Source organism: Chenopodium album, chromosome 23 (assembly GCF_948465745.1).
Source record: "Chenopodium album chromosome 23, dcCheAlbu1.1, whole genome shotgun sequence".
NCBI lineage: Eukaryota > Viridiplantae > Streptophyta > Magnoliopsida > Caryophyllales > Amaranthaceae > Chenopodium > Chenopodium album.
In genome coordinates, this window is record NC_137856.1 from 26,887,512 (window position 1) to 26,911,695 (window position 24,184).

General features: G+C 35.3%; 3 protein-coding genes across 3 annotated transcripts; all 3 read right to left on the bottom strand.

The window, feature by feature from the left end:
* Positions 1 to 3,285: 3,285 nt before the first annotated feature.
* LOC145607238 (uncharacterized) lies at positions 3,286 to 6,454 on the bottom strand. Its single transcript, XM_081662959.1, has 4 exons — positions 6,030 to 6,454; positions 5,260 to 5,472; positions 4,880 to 5,129; positions 3,286 to 3,969 (listed from the first exon to the last, which is right to left on the bottom strand). The coding sequence occupies exons 1-4, from the start codon at positions 6,452 to 6,454 to the stop codon at positions 3,286 to 3,288; spliced, it is 1,572 nt and encodes a 523-aa protein (XP_081519085.1).
* Positions 6,455 to 9,637: 3,183 nt separating this feature from the next.
* LOC145607239 (disease resistance protein RGA2-like) lies at positions 9,638 to 12,931 on the bottom strand. The gene has a single exon (XM_081662960.1). The coding sequence runs from the start codon at positions 12,929 to 12,931 to the stop codon at positions 9,638 to 9,640; it is 3,294 nt and encodes a 1,097-aa protein (XP_081519086.1).
* Positions 12,932 to 18,997: 6,066 nt separating this feature from the next.
* LOC145607240 (putative disease resistance protein RGA3) lies at positions 18,998 to 22,183 on the bottom strand. The gene has a single exon (XM_081662961.1). The coding sequence runs from the start codon at positions 22,181 to 22,183 to the stop codon at positions 18,998 to 19,000; it is 3,186 nt and encodes a 1,061-aa protein (XP_081519087.1).
* Positions 22,184 to 24,184: the final 2,001 nt, after the last annotated feature.

The following is a 24,184-nucleotide window of genomic DNA, read 5'->3' on the forward strand; positions in this document are numbered from 1 at the left end:
AGATCGGAGAGTTCTGGCCGCTGTGGTTGCACTTTGAATTCACCATCGCTGTCGTCACTCATCGCACGCCTCATATTACCCAAATCAATTTGCCCCGTTATCAATCACCGTGATTATTGAGAATGTCCAAGGAGAGAGACAAAGATATTTGGAGGTTGAGATGTTAATGTGCAGTTAAGTTACGGCCAAAAGATGGCGTTACATCATGGTTTAAGGCTGTTAGTGAGGTCTGCTGGGTAGTCAGCTGATATGTGGCTACTTGTACATGTCATGAGCAGGAAGTTACAATTATGTCCTCCATTAAATAGGTTGAAATACCTACAGAGCCCCTAGATTTACGTTTTATTACCTGAATTTCCTCTTTATTTACCTGCATCGCACATCTCTAACTCATTTTCTTTGGAATAATTATAATCACATTAGCAACCTGCAGCAAATAAGTGTCATTTTTCCTCCCGTTTTAAGGCTTCATTTCATATTACAAATGGAATACCATTGAATCAAGAAACCACTGCAACATATAATGTTTCTGCAAAGGCATAAAAGTTACTTGACCTCAGGGCTTGGCCAAAATATTGTAAGTGTTTTGACACTACAAGAATCAGCTCAAATAGCGACGGATCGATTCCGACGGACCTTTAAATCCGTCGGAAAAACTGATATTTCCGACGGATTTATTTTCCGTCGGATATTTCCGACGAATTAAAACATTCCGTCGGAAATCCGCCAGAAATTTCCGACGGAAAATAAATCCGTCGGAATATTTAAACGTTCCGACGGAATTTTCCGTCGAAAAAGGTAAATTCCGACGGAAAAATACTCCGTCGGAAATTTTCGACGACAAAATCCGTCGGAATTTTAATTTAAAAAAAAAAGAAATTCTTTATTTTTTACTAACCCTAATCCCCTTCTTCTTATTCCGCCTCTTTTCACTTTCCCCTTCACATTCTCTTTCTCTCTCCTCTCTTTTCCTCTCCTCTCCTCTTCTCTTTCCTCCTTTCCCTCCTCTCCGTCTCTTCTCCCTCTACTCATCTCCAATCCTCCATCTTCTCTTTAGTTTTTCTCTCACCGTCATACTCTTCTTCTCTCTCCAGCCACCACCAGCATTGACGCAACGTCAACCACCACCAACGTCGGCAGCAACAACGCAACAGCAACAACAACGACGCAGCAACAACAACAACGCAACAATAACAACCACGACGCAACAACAACAACAGCCAACAACTTTCAAGGTTTTTGTTTTGTAGATCTAGTTTTAATTTAGGTTAGATTGTAGATCTAGTTAATTTCTTTGTAATTGTTATGTTAATTTATTAATTTTAGTGGATAATTGTATATTTTTGTAATTGTTATGTTAATTTATGAATTTTATCAGATAATTGTGTAGATTTTTTCGATTTCGTTGTTAATTTAAGATTTTTGGGCTAATTTTCGTTTTGTGGTGTTAATTTTCGATTTTTTGGGGGTGGATTTCATTTCGTTGGGGTTGATTTTCATTTCGTTGGGTTTAATTTTCGTTTTTCGGTGTTTTCGGGATTTATTTTCATTTTTTGGGGTTCATTATTGGAGTGGTAGTGTTGGTGGTGGTGGGATAAGAACGGGCTGGTAGTTTTGGGGTGGGGATGGTGGTTTTGGGGTGGGGCTTGTGGTTCTGGGGTGGGGGCTGGTGGTTCTGGGTGGGGTGCATTTTTTTTTTTGTTTTTTTAATTGAATTTTCCGACGGAATTTCCGTCGGAATTTTCCGGCGGAATCATATCCGTCGAAATTTTCCGACGGACTTTCCCGAACCTAAAATTCACTTCCGGCGGATAGAATTCCGTCGGAATTTCCGTCGGAAAACATGTTTCTGACGGAAATTTCGTCGGAAAAGGGCCTTTTTGCGACAACGTGTATTCCGACAACCAGTTCCGACGGAATTCCGTCGGAAAACAGTTTTGCGACGGAAATTAAGGTGTTTCCGACGGAAATTTTCCGTCGTTATTTGACTGTTTTCTAGTAGTGTGAGTGAGGTCAGGTCTTTTATTGCTTCTGGCAGTGATTTCACTGGGCAAACTTTTATTTCAAGTGTAGTGAGGGAGGTCAAATGGCGTATTACTTCCGGCAATGATTTCAGTTCTTTGCAGCCAATAAAAGAAAGGGTGATTCCCAGTTTCTCTTCTTGAGAAACAAGGAGCGTTTCTCAAGTGGATAAATTGGTCTGTTTATGCAGGAATGTGGGGGTATAAGTGACTTTTTCATATGACTTCATATTTTCATTGGCAATTGCTGTTATGCCTAGATTTTGACGGAAAGTTAACAGTTTTAACTTGGAATAGAGATCCATTTTTAACTCAAAACTAAGACAACCCAGATACGGCGGTTGCGGTGTACGTAGTAGCTTCAATGGAGGACTGGAGGAGGGAAAGCTCCACAAGTGTGAAACACCTATCCTTTAGGGGTTAAACATACCCTTAATTTCAATATTTTCTTAAGGGTTTTTCGTTAAATTCTGGCGGCGAAGCCGCCATTCATGGAGGCATTCGAGTTTGAATGGAGGAATTCGAGCTTTGGCAGCGAAGCTTCAATGGAGGACGGTCACCCTTACCCTTTGGGTTGACCATGCCATAAATTTTACCCTTTCTTATAGGGTTTTTTATTTGATTTCGCCGCCTATGTTCGCCGCCAAAATGGTGGTTGTCGTCGGTGGAGACGATTTAGATGATAGAGGAAGAAGGTTGTGTCGATGGTTGTTGTCGGTGTGACGAAAGAGGAAAGTGATGGTGTTGTCGGTGGAGGTGATGGCGATGGTGTTTTCGGTGGAGGTGAAAGATGAAGCTCCAATGGTGTTGCAATGGAAGCCCACCTTCAGATCTGGAATCAAGCACATCTTAGATTTTGAGTTACTTCAATTTTAACGATAATCTTGACAAATGTTGAACAACGTCGTTATTTCACCATTTAACGCCGTCTACAATGGTCCACTTCACCAAGTTCAGTGGAACTTACAGTCAGCAATTATTAGATTAAAATACCAATTCTTTACAATTCCCAAAGCGTTTTTATTACACAATTGCCACTAGAGAAACTCTTCTTGTTTCTCAAGACGAGCAACTGAGGTGCCCCCGAAAGAAAGAAGTTGCAGAGATTTAAGGGAGGTGTCACATTCCCCTAGCTCCTCCAAGTTGTCGCAACTATGAAGACAGAGGGAAGAAAGTGAGTGAAGAGAATTCCATGGTATCCCTTCTATACTGTGTTCTAATGTGAGGGAATTCAGGTTGGTGAAACGCTCTATTCCCAGGTTCTCTATTCCCCTACAATTTTCAAGATAGAGTTCCTGTATAGAAGAGGCGCAGCTTTGAAAGCCCTCCCTAATAGACCCAAATTTTCTATATCACTCAATCTGATACAGACTGAAACAACACCTCCCATAAACTCCTTAATTAGAGAATTGAAAACGCATGAATCATCTACTCTCAGCTTGTTCAAATAGATTGGATTGCTTTCACCCCCGCCTCCTTTCTTACAAGATGTCAGTGCTTCATTGACTTCTTCAAGATACATTTCTTTTCCATGTGGACATTGAGGAATGTATGTCAATCTCTTGCAATCTACAATATACATGTAACATAGCCGAGGAAATGATGGAATGAAAACAGTTTCCGTCTCCATCCTTGTTATACCTCTCCACCATCCGTTTAATTTTGGTATACCAGATAGCGTTAACTTCTCAAGACACGGGAAGAATAAAGCTGATGGGGATGGTGTATCACTCTTTATATACTCCATACTCTGCATATTCTCAAGGGTAAGATATTTGGGATGGCAAAGTTGACTCAGTGATGATGGTAGATGTAGCAACTCCTTACAATCTGACAACCTGATACTCACAAGCCCTGATGCCCAACTTGGCAATTTTGTACCATTATACTTCTTAATAAATAACTTCCTAGATTTGGTGTTAGAGAATATGATCTCCATCAATTTCTTCTGACAACTTTTTTGATAACAGTTAAAATCATATCTTATATTCGGGAAATTCCCTGTTTCTCATGGTGAGAAACGAAATTTGTTTCTCATGGGGGCATTTTCGTGAATAAATTAACAACTTTTTCAATATTGTGGGCTCCATAGTTGAATAAAGTTGAAAAAGTTGTTGATTTATTCACAAAAATGCCCCTATGAGAAACAAATTTGTTTCTCACCGTGAGAAAGTGGGGCATCCTCCTTATATTCAAAGAATCCAGTTCCACTGTCACACGTTCATCAAAAAGCCTGTGTGGGTTCTTAGGCCTAATTTTGAGATAACCTCTGAGGTTATTGATAACAGCTTCCAAATCTGGTAGCCTACCTTTTTTTATCTTGCTTCGGGTCATCATCGTCACACACTAGAAACCAAGTTAATTAGTGTGTGAAGAATTGTTAATTTACCCATCCCTGCTGGCATATGATTTAAGCTGTTACAGTATTGTATATCCAACACCCTAACATTATTTACTAGTCTGTTTGTGTCCTCTGGCAACTCCTTTAGTTTCCTGCAATTAGCCAACTTTAATGTTTGTAGATTTTGAAGCTTGGTGATCGATTTAGGGAGCATCTCCAAATTATAATTATTTGAGAGATCAAGGTACCTCAAGTATAACAACCTACTTAGCGTGTCTGGCAAAGTTCTTAAGGAAAAAGAACATTGAACAGACAATACCCTTAAATGATTACATTTTGAAATAATTTAGCAACAATTCCCCTCATCACTGAACTCTTTGAACGTGATAAATAAAGTACGTAGTGTTTTACAGGTATAATTACTTGAACTTGACAAGTTAGCCACACATTCTTCACTATTAATAAACAGATGACGAGCTTTCCCAACTTCATGTGTCAAGGACTCCTTTCCATCTACCTTTCGAGCAAGTTCATGCATTAGATCATGCATTTTGACTGAAAGAGATTTAAATGACAAACCAATGTAACTTGCCTGCTTTACATCTTGGAAAAAACACCTTTGCAATAAAATTGAAAAATGTCTTTCACCTACATCTTCCATGCTATTATCTGTACCACTCGAAACAAGATAACCATGTGCTGACCATAGACTAATCACAGAAAGATGATAGAAAAGGTTCAATATTAGCGAATTGCCTCTAACTACTCTGTAAATATACATTTCTAATCAATAGGTAAGATACCAACTCCTTTTAATGTATTGTATAATCCTGAGGGAAGAGTAAGCAAAAACTAAAACAACTTTTTAGTGCGGGATCAAGATGGTAGTAGCTAAACATCAAAGTTGGCATCAAGTAGTCATCGTCATCGTCACGCATTTTAGCTAGATTAATTCTTCTATACGACTGCCAAGCATTTATATCTTGACCACGCAACAAACTAGCAACCACCCTAATGGAGAGAGGCACATTGGCACATTTTTTCACAATATCTCTGCCGATTTCAACAAAACCAGCAACCGCTTCGTCTTCCTTATCAAGTGATATATTCCTAAACAATTCCCAAGAATCCTTTTCAGAAAGACCTTGCAATTGTGGATTGGATAGTTTCCAATAGCTGTTGCCACCTTTTGGCTGCGACTGGTCACCAAGATTCTACTTCCCTTTCCACCTAAATTCAAGAAGTCTCTCTACTCATCCCATTTTATACCTCCCTCATACCACACATCATCCAAAACAAGAAAAAACCTTTTTCCCTTCTATTTGATTTCGAACTTTTCTTTGCACATCCTTGAATCCAAGCTCCCTATCACTAATCATCTTACCTGGATATCTTTCGTGTCAAAATTTAAAGAGACACAGTCCCAATACATATTTCCTTTAAATGCTTCTTTAATCCTAAGATCACTAAACACAAGTTTGGAAGAGCGGTTTTCCCCAACCCTCCAATCCCCACAATAGTCACAAAAGAAATAGTTTTCTCTGAGTCATCTTTTAACAACAAATCCACAATGGCCTCCTTATCATCATCTCTCCCAATAATACATGTTCATAAATATAAGAACATGTTTCAACTCTACCCTTGACAGGCTTATACAACTCACTAACCCAAAATCTCTATGATCTTTTGCTATTTTCTCCAACTCCTCCTTAAGCTTTTTAACCTCAGTAGACGTTTTATAAGCAATTATGAGCGGGTTTTTAGTAGGTGAAAAGAAACGGCGTACCTGCTTAAAGAGCTTACCACCGAGCATACCATTCAGCTGCTGAGAAATGGTTCTATATTTATCAAACATATCATCAGCATCGTACATAGCATTTTTCAGGTTCTCAACCAAGCATCGGCCTTCATGGGTGAGCTCCTGGCACTTAGAGTCGGCATTTAGGAGGAAATTATTGATGGTTTTGACAGTAATGCATAGCTTCTCAAGTTCAGATTCATAGTCAAAGATGGAGCATAGCTTTTGCACTTCCGTACAATCCAGTGTTGCTAATAGTGTCTGAGCAGCACTCAGTCCCGTTGCCACGTCCATCTTCAAGCTAATTTTTTAGGTAACAATAAGCAGCGAAAAAGTATGAAGGTAAGAGAGGAAGTATGTAGGGTGTTGTTTTGGTAATAACTAATGAAATTAAATAAACGCTCTCAAATTGATGTCTTGTACAAATTAAAGTATTTAGTGTACTAAAATTGAACTAGCCTTCTGGCCCGTGCAATGCACGGGTTATTCATATAAAATTGTTTTGAGAGATAAGTGAAGAAATATCAATTTCTCATTATAGGGTATAATATGTAATCGGAAACATGATTAAAGAAATTAAAATTATGGAACTTTAATTGAAAAAGAGGCTTAAATAAAAGGTGAAAGGGCTAAAATTAAAGAGAGAATAGGAAAAGGTTGAATTAAAGGGGAGAGATGAAGATGAAGAGATGAAATGTGTATGAAAGATTAAGTATAAGTTTAATGAAAGAATTAAAAAAAATGGTGCCATAAAAAATTAATAGTGTAAGATGACATGTGGCACTATGGTTAGAGAAGTGTAATAGAATGGATGAGGACATGTGTCTTTCTTAGTTTCTTGGTTATAGTTTTTAAATACTAAGTATAGATATTAAGAATAATGAAAAGATAGCAAAGTTGGTAAGAATGTTAATTCATTTGTTATTGGTCTTGTGTTCAAACCTTGTGATAAACATTGTTATTGCAATTGAAACATGTTTATAGTACAATGGATGATGTGGCAATATTACATTGATGTGGCAATATTACATTGATGTGGCATACTTCTAATACATGTGAACGGTGTTACGTGGCACATATCTTGTATTAGGAACGCTTTTTAATAGGAATAAAAGGTATAATAATATTTCATAACACTTTCCTTTGGATGTCCATTATAAAAAATCATGCCTAGTTAAAATCTTATTACAGAAAATATGATGGGATAAAAATTTAATGAAGGAAAACATGCCTCGTTAAAACCTTATTAGAAAAATATGATGGGATAAAAACTAAATGAAGGAAAAAGAAACCCATAAGGGCGATTGATGAGCGAATCGATCCTAGGATCACTGAAATTCTAACCCCTTAAACTATCCCTCACTCTCATTTATTATTTTTTTTAAAATAAATTGCCAAAATAAAAAAAATAAAATAAAATAAAATAAAAATTATTTTGATACTCATACAAATAGATATTACTCTATAGTACAACTACTTATTTGATTAATCACACAAAAAAATTAAAGGACTCAAGTTTTTGAAAAACATAATGAATGAATAATTGAATATAATACTGACAAAAGGTAATTTAATCAGCAATCCAGAGTTGAAACTTAATATACTCCCTCCGTGTTTTAATCAGTGTTATAGTTTGAAATATAATCCTTTCAGGCTTGAAATATAAAGCTATTGATTATTGTCGATAAGTTTTGCAACGGGAATACCTGCAGACTGTTCCATCTTCTCGCTATTCCAATAGATATACTTGACCGATACCAAACTAGACAACCAGTCAAGTCTACATACCGCCCCTTGTCTGATTCAATATTAAGCAACATTCAACACCAATTAGCTAGGGAGTCTCTCAAAAATATCACAAGAAAGGAGTTATCCACAAAAAAAAAAAAAAAAAACAAAAAAAAAAAAAGGAAAGATATTTTTAGGGTTAAAAAATTACATACCGCTATCCCCAAGGATTTTTATTAGTAACAAAATGTATGATCACCTAAGCACATCTTCGTTTAGGGAGCTACAAGAAAAGGACATGCATACAATGTAATCATCAGTTGCAGACTTGCAGTGACAAATTTGATGAAGCAGTTTTGTGTGAAAAAGCAAGAGTTTCTCACTAGAATATTTTATCTCTTTGCTGGTCAAAATTTCTGTGACTTCAACTTTTTAATGCGGCCCTAACCATTGCCTACAGACAGAAAATCTAAAACATTCGGTTTAATGGTGATGCAAGTTTCATATGGCCATGTATTCTTCTCAGTTCTCATGATTAATTTCCAAGGCAAACCAAATCTTAAAACAGTTAAATATGAATGACGATGAACTATGTATTTAATAACCTTTCGACATCTTCTCTTTTGGAGCATGAATTGCAACCAATACCACCAGCTAGCCAATCAATCAAGTATGAAGACGTCCATGAGATATTATTCGAGGAAGACAATAGTTAAACTAAAAACCCAGCATTCTGTTCATTTCTATTCCTGCTCATAAATGGTATAACAAACAAAGCACTCGTGAGATATTATGTCTGAGAGATATTATAACAAACAAAGCATGGTACCAAACTACTAATATGGCACCAGATCGAACAAAATGTATATCCAAAATGTTCAGTATATTAGAGCTGAAGGACTGACCTACTCCATGTTGGAGCCACTAGTCCTACTCCCAAAACTGTGTCTGCTTAGTTGATGCCGTGTTTAAGACTATACAGAGCAGATACAGGTGTTATAGAAGTCTATGTATGACATCCGTAAAGAAGCGTTGTTCAGACTCGAGTAGAAATGTCCATTACCCAGTCAACAAGTGTATAAACCGTCCCTTGTCTGATTCAAATTTGAGTGACATTTAATACCAAATAGCTAGGGAGTCTCTCTGAAATATCACAAGAAAGGAATTATCTATTGATAAAAAAGAGAGGATAGATTTTTCAAGTCAATATCTCCCCTTTCTTGAGGGTTACAAGGATTACATACCAACATATCTCCATGGTTTTTGCTTCAACTATTAAAATTTGTGATCATTTAAGCACACCTCCTTTTTAGAGCTTCAAGAAAAGGACATGCCTACAGTATAATCTCAGTCGCAGTAAGAAAATTGATAAAGCAGCTTATATGTGAGAAAGCAAGAGTTTTTCACTAGAATTTATCTCTTTACTGCCAATTAATAAATAACCATTTCCAACATAGTTTTTTTCTGCAAATTATTAACGAGGTTAATTGATGTATCAGAAAGCATATAGAGATGTAATCTTATAGAATATAAAGCAAGTGTACTAATTAATATAGTGAACTTTCTGGAAATGATTTGAATTTATGGCAGCCATGAATTACTTCATAAACACAAACTCCAATTTTGGCAATTAGAATACGAAGTATTATATAAAGTGTACCTATGCATAGAGTATGGACCATCAAGTACAAGTCGTGGATAAAGAGATTGTTAAATAAATAAATAAATAAATAAAATGATACCTTGAATTCAATCATAGATATTGTACACATTTATATTAGGGATATGGCATATTTTGAGCCAATCTTCCCCGTCTGATTTGTGGCATCTCTCCTTGAGTTCAGGGCTGGGATCTATTATTGTAAGCGTATTGAGGGAGGTGAGGTGTTTTATTGCTTCTGGCAGTGATTTCAGTTTAGGGCAACAAAATATACAAAGTGAAGTGAGGGAAGTGAGGTGGCACATTTCTTCCGGCAATGATTTCAATTTTTTGCAGAAACAAATAGAAAGACTTCGCAGAGATTTAAGGGAGGTGGCGCATTCCCCTACCTCCTCCAAGCTATCGCAGCTACCAAGACTGAGGGAAGAAAGAGAGTGAAGATATCTCCATGGTATCCCTTCTATATTGTGTGCTAACTCGAGGGAATTCAGGTTGGTGAGATGCTCTATTCCCAGATTCTCTATTCCCCTACAATTTATAAGTTCAAGGTCTTGAAGAAAAGAGGCACAACTTTGAAATGCCTCCCTAATTGTACCCAAATTTTCTATATCACTTAATTTGGTACTAACAGCGCTTCCCACAAACTTCCTTATTAGGGAAATGAAAACGTATGATGAATTCTTTATTCTCAACTCGTTCAAATAGATTGGATTGCTTTCAACTTCGCCTCCTTCCTTACAAAATGTCAATGCTTTATTGACTTTCTCAAGATACAGTTTTTTCACATGTGGACATGGAGGAATGTATACCAATCTCTTGCAATCCCTAATATGCAACTTACAGAGCCGAGGAAATGATGGAATGGAAGCAGTTTTGTTCTCCATACATAATGCTATATCTCTCCACCATTCCGTTAATTTTGGCATCGCAAATAGCTTTAATTTCTCAAGACACGGGAAGAATTTCACAGATGGCGATGGTGCATCATTCTCTATGTACTCCATACTCTCCATATCATCAAGGCTAAGATATTTGAGATGGTAAAGTTGACTCACTGATGATGGCAGATATTGCAATTTATGGCATGATATCAAGTGGATACTCACAAGGCCTGACGCCCAACTTGGCAATTTGGTACCATTATAGCTCTGAATCATCAACTCCACAGATTGGCTGTTAGAGAACAAGATCTCCAACAATTTCTTCTGGCCTTTTTGATAATAATCAAGTTTATACCTTATTTTCAAAGAATCAAGATCTACAATCATACATTCATCGCGTGAGTTTAAATGCCTAAAGCAAACATCACCCCTGAGGTTATTGATAAGAGGTTTCAAGTCTATAAGCTTGCCTTTTTTATCTTGCTTCGGGTCATCATCATCCCTACACACAATAAACATCGTAAGTGTGTGAAGACATGTTAATTTACCCATCCCTACTGGCATATGAGTCAACCTGTCACATCCCTTTATATCCAACACCCTAAGATTTACTAGTTTGCTTGTGTCCTCTGGCAACTCCTTTAGTTTCTCGCAATTAGCCAGCTTTAATGTTTGTAGATTGTGAAGCTTGGTGATCGATTTAGGGAGCATCTCTAAATTATAATTATTTGACAGATCAAGGTACCTCAAGTGTAACAACATACCTAGTGTGTCTGGTAATCTAAAGGAAAATGAATAATGTATAGACAATACCCTTAAGCAACTACATTTTGAAATAATTGAGCAACAATCCCCCTCACCATTGATCCCTTTGACCGTCAAGAACAAACTACGCAATGTTTTACTGGTATAATTACTTGAACTTGACCACTTAGCCAGACATTCTTTACTATCAGTAAATAGATGACGAGCTTTGCCTTCAACTTCATGTGTGGAGGACTCCTTCCCAGCTACCTTTCGAGCAAGGTCATGCATCAGATCATGCATTTTGACAGATTCAACTACACTTAAGTTCTTTCTGACATGCTGCTTTACGTCGTGGAAAAAACACCTATGCAATAAAATTGAAAAATATCTTTCACCTACATCTTCCATGCTATTATCTGTAGGTGAACTTGGAAGAAGATACCCATGTGCTGACCATAGACTAATCAACTCCTCTTTATCTATTCTACGATCTTGAGGGAAGACTGAGCAAAAGCTAAAACAACTTTTTAGTGCGGGATCAAGATGGTAGTAGCTAAACATCAATGTTGGCATCAAGTCATCCTCATCGTCACGCATTTTAGCCAAATCAATTCTTCTATACGACAGCCAAGCACTTATATTTTGACCACGCAACAAACTTGCAACCACCCTTATGGAGAGAGGCACATTGGCACATTTTTTCACAATATCAATGCCAATTTCATCAAAACCAGCAACGGCTTCATCTTCCCTATCTCCAAGTGATATTTTTCTAAACAATTCCCAAGAATCCTTTTCAGAAAGACCTTGCAACTTATGCATTGGATAGTTTCCAATAGCTGTTGCCACCTTTTGGCTGCGACTGGTCACCAAGATTCTACTTCCCTTTCCACCTAAATTCAAGAAGCCTCTCAAATCATCCCATTTTATACCTTCCTCACACCACACATCATCTAAAACAAGAAAATACCTTTTACCTTCTATCTCATTTCGAACGTATCTCTGCAGATCCTCTAAATCAAGATCCTTCTTTCTAACCATCTTATCTAAAATTTGTTTCATGTCAAAATTTTCAGATACACAAACCCAGTACATGTTTTCTTCAAATGCTTCTTTAATTCTAAGATCACTAAACACAAGTTTGGCAAGAGCGGTTTTCCCCAACCCTCCAATCCCCACAATAGTCACAAAAGATATATTTTTCTCTGAGTCATCTTTTACCAACAAATCCACAATGGCCTTCTTGTCAGCTTCTCTCCCAATAATATCCTGCTCATACACATAAGAACATGTTTCCACTCTACTCTTGACAGGCTTATACAGCTCACTAAACCCAAAATTCCTATGATTTGTTGATAAGCTATCCAACTCCTCCCTAAGCTTTTTTACCTCAACAGACGTTTTATAAGCAAATAAGAGCGGGTTCTTAGAGGAGAAGAAACGGCGTACCTTCTTAGAGAGCTTACCACCGGGCATACCATTCAGCTGCTGAGCAATGGTTCTATATTCATCAAACAGATCATCAGCATCGTACACAGCGTCTTTCAAGTTCTGAACCCAGCATTTGCCTTCATGTGTGAGCTCCTGGCACTTAGAGTCGGCATCGAGGAGGAAACTGTTGATGGTTTCAACAGTTTTGAGTAACTTCTCAAGCTCCGATTCATAGTTAAAGACAGAGCATAGCTTCCGCACTTCCGCACACTGCAGTGTTGCAAACAGTGTCTGAGCAACACTCAGTGCCGTGGCCACGTCCATCGTGAAGCTAAATGTTGAGGTAATAATAGTGAATGAAGTTTCAAGGTAAGAAGTTTTGTTTTGGTTAGAGTTGTAATTGTGAGCTTTGCTAATGACTATCTACTCTAAATATATTAACATGGGTGATCCTATTTAGAGCGTGATCGCAGACCGGGGGAGGAAACTTCTACCCATTTTCCACTAATACCACTTACAAATTTCACTTTAACTTTCCTTCGTAAAGAAATTATCTCTAACTTTCCGTCATATAAGAAATTCTCTATAGTTTTTCTATTTTGTTTACTAAGGAGCGAGATAAAAAAAAAATGACAACCTAAAAAGAAAATAAAATATTAGTTGCAAATAATGTGTAGCTAACATCCATTTTTAGCTAAAGTTGCAAAAAATAAGAAACGGTGCTAGTATTATTTCTCGGTCCAATGAAAACATGGCGAGTATTTTTCTTTAATGATAATCCATGATCATCGATACTCTCTAGTCTCTACTTGTGTTTAAAAGAAAAATCAATACTCCGTACTTCCTTGTGCTTGCGTAGGTTTATATATTGTTATAAATAAGCTAAGAAAACAACATTTGTTTATCAAGTAGCAAAGTCGTAATATAATATTTCTGCGTAAAACTTAGCTTGACAAAATTACAAAACTTTCCTTTAAAAAAAATGTACACATTGAGCATCAATAATTTTAGGCATATCAATTCCCGTCAAAAATAAATAAATAAATAAATAAATAAGGCATATCAATTAAATTTAATTTAGAAAGATGTAAGTTAGGTACTAATAAAAATAAGAAACAAAAGATGGATAAATTTTACTGAAACATAAGGGATTTGAGATGAAAGAAATACTTCGTAATAAAATAAAATTAGTAATGATTTTAAGTGGAGAAACATAGTTTTTAAATGGGGTAGTTTACTACGAAATAATTTATAACATGTAAAAATAAGACAACATTTAGTAAGTACTCCCTCCGTTTTATAATGTTAATCCCGTATACTATTTTGAGCGTTTTAAAAAGATGTACCCATATTGAATGTGTTCTATTTTTAACTTAATTTTTTATTGGAATTAATTGGTTGTAGATAAATGAGATGACTCTAAGGAAATCACTACCTTGAATTATACAATTATGACTTATGCTTTCCTAAAACAAAATTAAATAAGGTAAATTAATTATGAATTGTTTTTGCACTTTAATGTTAGATTCTAAATATTATTCTTTTCTTATTTTATATAATTGATTCCATACGGACTAACATTATGAAACGTGGGAGTATAAGATTAAAAAAAAGTGAAATCTTGTTAGATTCATTCAATCTTGTACTTTTAAAATATCAACTTTTACCAATTTCTACTAATATACTGATAAAGTCGTTTCGATGCCTCTTATTAGCCCGTGATTTATCTAATACGATTATTAAAAAAAATTCAATTACAAAAATAAAATAACTCCAAGCCCATAAAATAATACAAATCTGTAAAATCCGTACAATTTATTTATTTATTTTTGAATGGAAAAAACCTCACAATTTAAGCTGGCCTTGAGCTCTAGACTACAATAAAACAATCTGTATTTATAAATTATAATTACACTCATTCATATCTATGTTATTTTGGTTCCAATTAAAAACAAATTCAAATCTACGAAAAATTTCAATTGATCTTATTTATCTGATTTAAAATTCAATAATTTATGTTGATTGAATTGAATTCTAGTTTTAATCCGAATAATGAACACCTCTGCTCAACACGCTATTAATGTTTTGTCTAGACCAACCCAATAATTAGGTCACCCCAACGAGTTTTTGAATAAAATTTGTAACGAAAAAAAAAAAAAAAAAAAACAGTAATGGTCACTAGAGTCCAATTAATTTATTGTAAAATAAAGGCAGCACAGAAGACCTTGACTTGTAAAGTTATGGGTCGGGTCAAAAAGTTCAGACATAATTGATCTATTGCGATTTGCAAGCATTGCTTTTGGAATTTACCTCATTTTTTCCGTTAACAGTAACTAATGAATGGGTGAGTAGCAGTTTGTCTGTAAAGGTTGATTAAGAGTAGTGGTATTTTGCGATAAACTAAAGTTGATCCTAAATAGCAATCCTGCAATGATTGGGATACTAAAAAAAACACCAAGCTGAGAATAATCAAATAGACTGTAGAATTGCATTTATTGAATCTAAGAAAATTTGAAAAATACCACCAACAATTATAATCATTTTTTACATAACCACCAACAGTGTTTTTTATTATTTTTTTATTTTATTTTATTTTATTTTATTTTAACTTTTTTTGACCTATACATTTTTTTTTTACCTTTACCTTTACTTTACCATCAATAATTGTTCAAAACCTTAAAAATTACCACATATTTTCCCAACTCCTCTATATTAACATCATAGTGGCCCCACTTTTCAATTTCCCTCTTTCATTCCCTTCTCTTCTTTCGATTCTCACCTTTGATTTCCCTCTTCTTCCCTTTCTCTACTTAATTTGTAAAAAAATTACGATTAGTGCGGCAACCAGGGTTTTAATTCACCATTTTTACTCATGCAAAATAATAATGCAACACCGATTTCATAAAATATTATTAAAAGGTGAAAATAGAGGTGTGAATAGAAAGAAGTGAAAAGGAAAAGGAGGGAAATTAAAAAGTTAGATACACTATGACGTCATTGGTTAAAAAGGTGGTAATTTTTAAAGCTTTTTAAGAATACTTGGTGGTAAAAAAAAAATTTGTTTAAAAAAAAAAGAAAAAAAAGACACAAAACAAAATATATAAATATTGTTGGTTATGTAAAAAGTAAGTACTCCCTCTGTTTTTTTCTTTTATATGCATTAGTTCGACCGGTACATTTGTCAATACACTACTTTGACCATTAATATCTTTAATCATGTATTAGTAAAAATTGTAACAATATATATTATGAAACTAGACATTATGACAAATCTAATGATGTACTATATAATAACATTTATTTATTTTTAAGAGGTGAAAAAATTAAGTCAGCCATGGTATGTGAATAGTGCAATTGTCAAGGCCCTGTTCTTTTGAGCTTTTGGGCAGAGCAGAGCAGAGCAAAGCAGATTTCAGCAGAGCAGAACAGAGTAGAGCAGATTGAAGCAGAGCAGGGCAGAGCAGATTGAAGCAGAGCAGAGCAAATTTCAGCAGAGCAAAGTAGCTCTAAAGAAAGAACGGGGGGAGTATAATTGTTAATGGTATTTTTCAAATTTTCCTTGAATCTAATGTTATGAAATATGAATTATTTACTCTTTCCGTTTTGTAATAATCGCTACACTCCTATTATCAACTACTCCCTCTGTTTTTAAATACTTGCCCCACTTTCCTTTTTTGGCCGTTTGTAAATACTTGCTTCATTTCCTCATTTGGAAAGTTTTTTACAATATTTAACTAATTTCTCTCACCTATTGGACCCACCACATATTTTCTCTCCTCCAATCCTCTTCACTACTTTTTGCTTTTTACAAGTTTTTATTCTTTCTCTTACCCCACTACCTCCATGTATTATCATATTCTCTAATTCCTCCTAAAACTCCGCACATGTAGAAATAGAGCAAGTATTTTAAAACGGAGGGAATAAATAATATATCCCTACCAGCAATATTTTATTATTATTATTATTAAGGCTTGTTTGGTTGCACACTTGCACCTCAATAATGGGGGAAATACAAGTTCATTTATACTACCTCCCATGTCAGCTAAAGTTTTTCTTCCATTCTTTTATAGCTTATCAAATAAACCCTACAAAATTCTCAGTGAATCGAATTTTTGAGAGAGGAATGGAAGAGAAAGAAAGAAGAGTTCACTATTTTGCAAGATGTAGTTTCTTAGACCTGGGAAATGGATCATTCCGGTCGAGTCATTTCAGGTGTAGGTCGGGTCGGGTCGATTTGAGTTTTGGGTCAACTTCGGGTCAGTCATCAGTTCCTGTCCGGGTCGGGTCCATTTCGGGTCGTGTATGTTCGTGTAATATTCGGGTCAAGTCAAAATCTGGTCGGGTCATATTTGGGTTGTTTCATTTGTGAATCAAGCTCAAATCAATAAATTTTTAAGCAGTATATATTTTGTTATTGTTATAACAACCACTACAAATTCAATTATTAGCTAATCTATGATTAAAGATGAACAATTTGAATTTCTTTTTGTACAAGACATTTTAAGTTCAATTATAAAGTAATTTTAGTTCAGAACATTTCGGGTATCCGGTTTGTTTGGGTCGATTTCGGGTATCAGGTATGTTCGGGTCAAACAAGCCTGTATCAAATACCTGATTCAACATAATGTTTGTGAGCCTTTACAGAAACATTATGTTGCAATTATATCAAAGACCTGATTCAATTAGAACACTGCATAGTTTCTTAATTAAGGTTTAATATAGTACAAACAAAGTGTTTAGTTGTCAAAGTATTGAATAAATACATAGAAGATCAATTAGACATAGAATACTAACTTGATCAATACTGAAATAGGAGGCTCAGAATCATAAGAACTTAAATCTCTACTTAATCTGATGGTATCAGCAGGCAAGTTCAATGCAAGAGCAAGTCCACATGTTCAACACATAACAATACCATTACAACCACATAAACCTTTACCAATCACCACCAAAATTTAGGTATGTGAACATCATTCAGTCATTTTTTCATCATATGAATGCAGTAGCATCGCACAGGTGCACAGCACAACGAACAGCTCAACCACACAACCCGTTTGCAATGGGAACGGGCACAACCATTCTATGTCAAGAATGCATTGCTAAATTGCAGTTGTTCAACAGTCTCACATTTGCAACATGACCAACTTGCAAGTGATCAGAGAAATGCCTTATCTAGCAAAATTTTAATCACTGTACAACTGGCCGCAAAATTGTCATTTTTGCAACATATGAAGTCTCTGTTGCATCAATAAACCATTGCAAGAGAATGTTCCTGCAAAGGACCACAAAATTAATATACTACATTACTACGTACTTATAGTCTCTGATCATACAACAGTCAACAGAGTTAAAAAAAACATGCATATAATAGGAACTTATTGTGGTGCATATAAATAATAAACTGCAATGGAATCCCGTCAAATTCAAAGATCAAACAATCTCTTAAAGAGTTAAAGCTCAATCATTTAATGCCCTTTTTTTTTTTGTGGTAAATTTAAAATAAATAAAATTATGCCCCTAGTTAGATTTATACCACGTATTTAGCAACATTCAGTGCTACCTAGCTAGGAAATTTCTCTGAAAAATTACAAGGAATCATAATACTTGTATTTTGAAACAAAAAGGACAGATGTTTTTAGCTCAATATTCCCTCTCTATTTTTCTTCCTTTATTCTTCCCTTTCTTGAGAATTATAAAGCAACAGATTACCAGGCACTGGAAAGTGGAAACAAAGCACTACATAATTCAAATAACTCGGATTACTGTTTAATTGTTTATTCCTGCCCCTCGTATGGATCACAAGGGCATTAAAAATTACACACTGATCGACAGTAAGCTATTTACATTAATTAGGAACGACAACATGTATTTTAACATAAGATTGAACAACAATATCCAGAAAGTTCTCTATGTTAGGACTCAGTGAATGACTTTACCTCATGTTTGGTTTACAAGCCTCTCTCATAAAACTGTAATGGTAAGGATCCAACTGCCTTGTTGAAGATTGTATAAGCAGATGGAAGTGTAGCAATTAACTCAGGTTTGACCAGATGTTATGACATCCATATAAAGAAGCTCCGTTTCAGACTCAGAATAGAATTGAAATCTGCATTAACCTGTCAGAGAATCACTTATAATTTTTTCTTTCTTAAAAAAGAAGACCTGAATGAAGTACTAATCTATGTTACCTTGACTCTTTGAGTAGTATGTTGATGATCAGATGGCAGACCTGATTAATCTGAAAAAGATATTTGAGAAATGTGGCATATTTTGGACCAATCTTCCCCATCTGGTTTCCGGCATCTATCCTTGAGCTCAGGACTGGGCTTTATTATATCAATCGTAGTGAGAGAGGTGAGGTGTCTTATTGCTTCGGGCAGTGATTTCAGTTCAGGGCAATCTTCTATTATAAGTGTAGCAAGGGAGGTGAGTTGACGCATTTCGCATTTCTTCCGGCAATGATTCTAGTTTGTAGCAGGAATAAATTTCAACAAGTTTTAGAGATTTAAGGGAGTAGATGCATTCCCCCAAGAAGTCGCATCTATCAAGAATGAGGGATTGAAGGGAGGTCAAGTATCGAATCCCTGTTGGTAGAATTCCGGCTTTGAAATTGATAATTTCCAATGATGAAAGAGAGCCAAGAGATTCCCATGGTATCCCTTCTATATTGTCTTCTAATTTGAGGGAATTCAGGTTGGTGAGATGCTCTATTCCCAGATTCTCCATTCCCCTGCAACTACTAAGGCAGAGGTGATGAAGAGAAGAGGCACAGCTTTGAAATCCCTCCTTAATTTGTCCCAATTTCTCTATGCTATATAATTCGATACTAACATTGCTTCCCACAAACTCCATACCTAGGGAATTGAAAATGCATGAATTATCTATGCACAACAACTCCAAAGAGAATGGATTGCTTTGAACGTCACCCCCTTTCGTACAAAATGTCAGTGCTTCATCGACATTGTAAAGATACAGTTCTTTTACCAGAGGACATGGAGGAAAGTACATCAATCCCTTGCACTCATCAATTTCCAAACCACGAAGTTGAGGAAATGACGGAATGCAAAAAGCCTCTTTCTCCATCCATCTTATTTCCCTCCACCATCCCTCTAACTTTGGCATTTGAAATAGCTCTAAATACTCAAGAGACGGGAAGAATTTCGCCGCTGCAGATGGTGCATCACTCTCTATGTACTCTACATTCTTCAAACATCTAAATTTAAGATATTTGAGATGACAAAGTTGACTCAGTGATGATGGAAGATATTGCAACTCATCACAACTTGTCAACTCAACACTCACAAGTCCTGAAGCCCAACTTGGCAATTTGGTACCCGCATAGTTCTTCACCTTCATTTCGTGAAATTGGTAATTAAAAAACATGTTTTCCAGCAGTGTCTCTTGACCTTCCTTGTAATAAGACTCAAGTTTACAATCTAACCGTAAGGATGCTAGTTGGACTTCCATACTATCAAATATTTTTGTTTTAAGGCTATTAGCATAATGTTTAACGTTGAGATAACCTCTGAGGTTATTGATAAGAGCTAGTAAGTCCATGAGCTTACCTTTTTCATCTTCATCATCGCCACACACTATAAACATCGGTAGTGTGTGAAGACTAGTTAATTGACCCATCCCTGCAGGCATATGATTCAAGCTCATACATCGATTTATATCCAACACTCTAAGATTTACTAGTCTGCTTGTGTTCTCAGGCAATTCCTTTAGTTTCCAGCAATTAAACAATCTTAAAGCTTGAAGATTGTGAAGCTTGGTGATCGATTTAGGGAGCATTTCCAATAAAATACTTCCTGAGAGATCAAGATACCTTAAGTGTAATAATTTACCCAGGAAATCTGGTAATGTTTTAGAGCGACAACGGCTGAAGTCCAACACCCTTAATCGCTTACAGTTTGAAATAACAGCATCCACCTCACGATCCCAACATACTGGATTGATCAAACAGGTACGCAATTTATCAATTGGACAATTACTTGACCTAAACCAGGTGGTCAGTCCTTCATTACTAACAATAAATCGATGACGAACTTTGCCTTCTAAATCACTTGTACAAGTTGTTGAGAACTCTTTTGCGGCTACATTTCTAGCAAGTTCATGTATGAGATCATGCATTTTAAATGATTTAACTTTACCAAACTTATCCCTTATAATGTCTTGGAAAAAACATCTATGCAATAAAATTGATATATATCTCTCACCAACATCTTCCATGCTCTCAGTTTTAGCACTTGGAACAAGATATCCTAATGCCATCCAGATCCTAATTAACTTATTTTTTTTTATTTTATAGTCTTCAGGGAAGAGTGAGCAAAAGCTAAAACAACTTTTCAACTCAGTAGCAAGATGATAATAGCTAAACATCAATGTTGGCATTATGCCGCCCTCACCATCACAAACACTAGCCAAATCAATACCTTTCAATGACTGCCAAGTAGCTATATCTTGATTACGCAGCAAACTGGCTATCACCCTTATGGAGAGAGGCACATTGGCACATTTTTTCACAATATGTTTTCCGATCTGAACAAGATTGTTGACAGCTTCGTCTTCTCTTTGTCCAAGTGATATTTTCTGGAACAATGCCCAAGAATCCTCAACTGACAGACCTGCTAACTCATGTATCGGATAGTTTCCAATCGCTCCTGCAACCTTTGTCGAGCGGCTAGTCACTAAGATCCTAGTTCCAGTTCCACCTAAAATCAAGAAGTTTTTCAACTCATCCCATTTTCTCCCGTTCTCGGACCATACATCATCTAAAACAAGCAAGTACCTTTTTCCTTCTATCTGATTTCTAACTTTTCTCTGCAGATCCTCAAATTCAAGCTCCTTATTACTAATCATCTTACCTAGAATATCTTTCATGCTAAAATTTTCAGACACACAAAGCCAATACATATTTTCTTGAAATGCCTCTTTGATCCTATGATCATTAAATACAAGTTGGGCAAGAGCAGTTTTTCCCAACCCCCCAATCCCCACAATAGTAACAAAAGAAATATTTATCTCCGAGTCATCTTGTAACAACAAATCCACAATGGCCTTCTTGTCAGCATCCCTCCCAATAATATCCTGTTCATACACATAAGAACAGGTTTCCTCTCTACTCTTAACAGGCTTATACAGCTCACTAAACCCAAATTCACTATGGTTTCTAGCCAAGCTACCCAACTTCTCCCTAAGCTTCTTAATCTCTCTTGACATATTAACAGCAAATATGAGTTGGTTATTAGAAGAGAAAAAACGGCGTACCTTCTTAAGAACCTTACCACCAGGCATTCTTTTCAGCTGGTGAGCAATGGTATTGAATTCATCCATCAAATCATCAGCATCATACACAGCATCCTTGAGGTTCTCAACCCAGTATTGGCCTTCACTTGTGAGCTCCTGGCACTTGGCGTCAGCATCCTGGAGGAACTTGTTGATGGTTTTGACTGTATCGATCAACTTCTGAAGCTCAGATTCATAATTACAGATGGAGCATAGCTTTCGAACTTCCGCACACTGTAATGTCGCAAACAGTGTCTGAGCAACAGTGAGTGCAGTTGCCACATCCATATTACAGTAAAGTTTTCAAGTAGACAAAGCAGAGAAAGGATGAAGCTAATAAGTATAATGTAATATTCTTTTTTCAGTTGGTGGGATATGTGAGCTCTAAGACCACCTTTAAATAACGGGTGAACCTTAGCTTTTTCGACTACATAGGAATATAGGATGCTTAACGGTCATCTCTAAAATTAACGGAAACAAATTATCAGTTTAACATTTTATTTATCAATTCAACAGCCCAATGACAATTTTTAATTATCAAATAAGTTAGAAGTTATCAATTAAATACTGAAACCAAACGCGTATCAAAAGAATCAATCCTCCATGTTTGACACAAGTACCCAAACTTGTATTATCTATAATGATGGCAAATATTCAATTGCATCAAACTGCAATTCATTTAAAAATTATCCTTCCGTACTTAAAAGTATGCACCAAATACTATCTAATTACTTTTCAATACTTGTATTTGGTTGAGTGAATTATATATTATAAACATTCTTTGGGAAATCAAACAATAAAAAAATGAAGTATTCTTTTACAGACTGATGGAGTAATTGTCTGAACTACTGTAATGGATTATACGTGCTAAATAATATTAATAAATTCACTGACATTTGAAATAATAGCACAAATCAAACGAAACAAAAATACTGCTCAAATTACAAAATTAACAAAACAAAAATGGCTTTATATGTACCAGATACAGAGATTGCAGTTGGATGAATCGACATTTGAATATCTCGCGTAAATGAACCCTAACTGAATTTCACCGATTCTGATTCCTGATAAGCACAAATATCTCGGCCTCACTAACTGATGAATTTTGTTAGTCAATTGAACAAAGAAAGGGAACGGAGAGAGATATAAAAATCAGAACAAAAAAAAGGGGCCATTTGAAATTGATTCTTATATTTCAACTATAGACCTCTAGTCGGTCCGCCAATAATAATTGCATCTTTGGACTATCTGCATATTGGTAACCGGTTTTGATTTTTTTTTTTTTTTTTTTTTTTGGAATAAGTAACCGGATTTGATAGATTAACTAACCCTTCTGGCCCATGCAATGCACGGGTTATTCATATAAAATTGTATCAAGAGATAAGTGATGAAATATAGTAAGTCATTATAGGGTATAATTTGTAAACGGGAACATGATTAAAGAAATTAAAATTTTGAAACATTAATCGAAAAAGATGATTAACTAGAAGGTGGAAGGGCTAAAATTAAAGAGAGAATAGGAAAAGGTTGAATTAAATGGGAGAGATGAAGATGAAAAGATGAAGTATAAGTTTAATGAAAAAATTAAAAAAAAAATGGTGTAATAAAAAATTAATAGTGAAAGATGACATATAGCACTATAGTTAGATTAGTGTAATAGAATAGATGGGGACATGTGTCTTTCTTAGTTTCTTGGTTATAGTTTTTAAATACTAAGTATAGATATAGATATGCTATGTGTCACTTTGTATTTGGTTGAATTTCTAAAAAAAAAAAAAAAAAAAAAAAAAAAGAAATTCTACACTATAACCCTTTGGTATTGACTTTTTCAAACTGTGTCCCTTATAACCTTCAACTTACAGTTATGTTTCAATATTGACTTTGCCGATATCTTACCTGTAATCCCCCGTATTTTTAAATATATTATTAATGAAATTATATTTTATTCATAATATTTATTTGTATTTTTTCGGATTTAATTTTAAAAGTTTCAAATTATTTTTGGGGTTGATAAACGATTTTATTACAAAGAACTTTTTATGAACCTTTCTTCAATAATTTATGTCCAACAAACAAACCAAACCCACTTTCCTTTCTTAATTGGCCCATTAATTTTATGAGGCCCAATCTTAAAACTAACCCTACACCACTCTCTCTCCTATAAATACCCCATACATCCCCAAAATTTCCCCACACAAAAGGTTAGTCTTATTTTCTTTCTCTTTTGTTTTATTAATTTGTGTAATTATAATTATTGATTATGGGTTTTGATTTTATTGTTTGAAATCA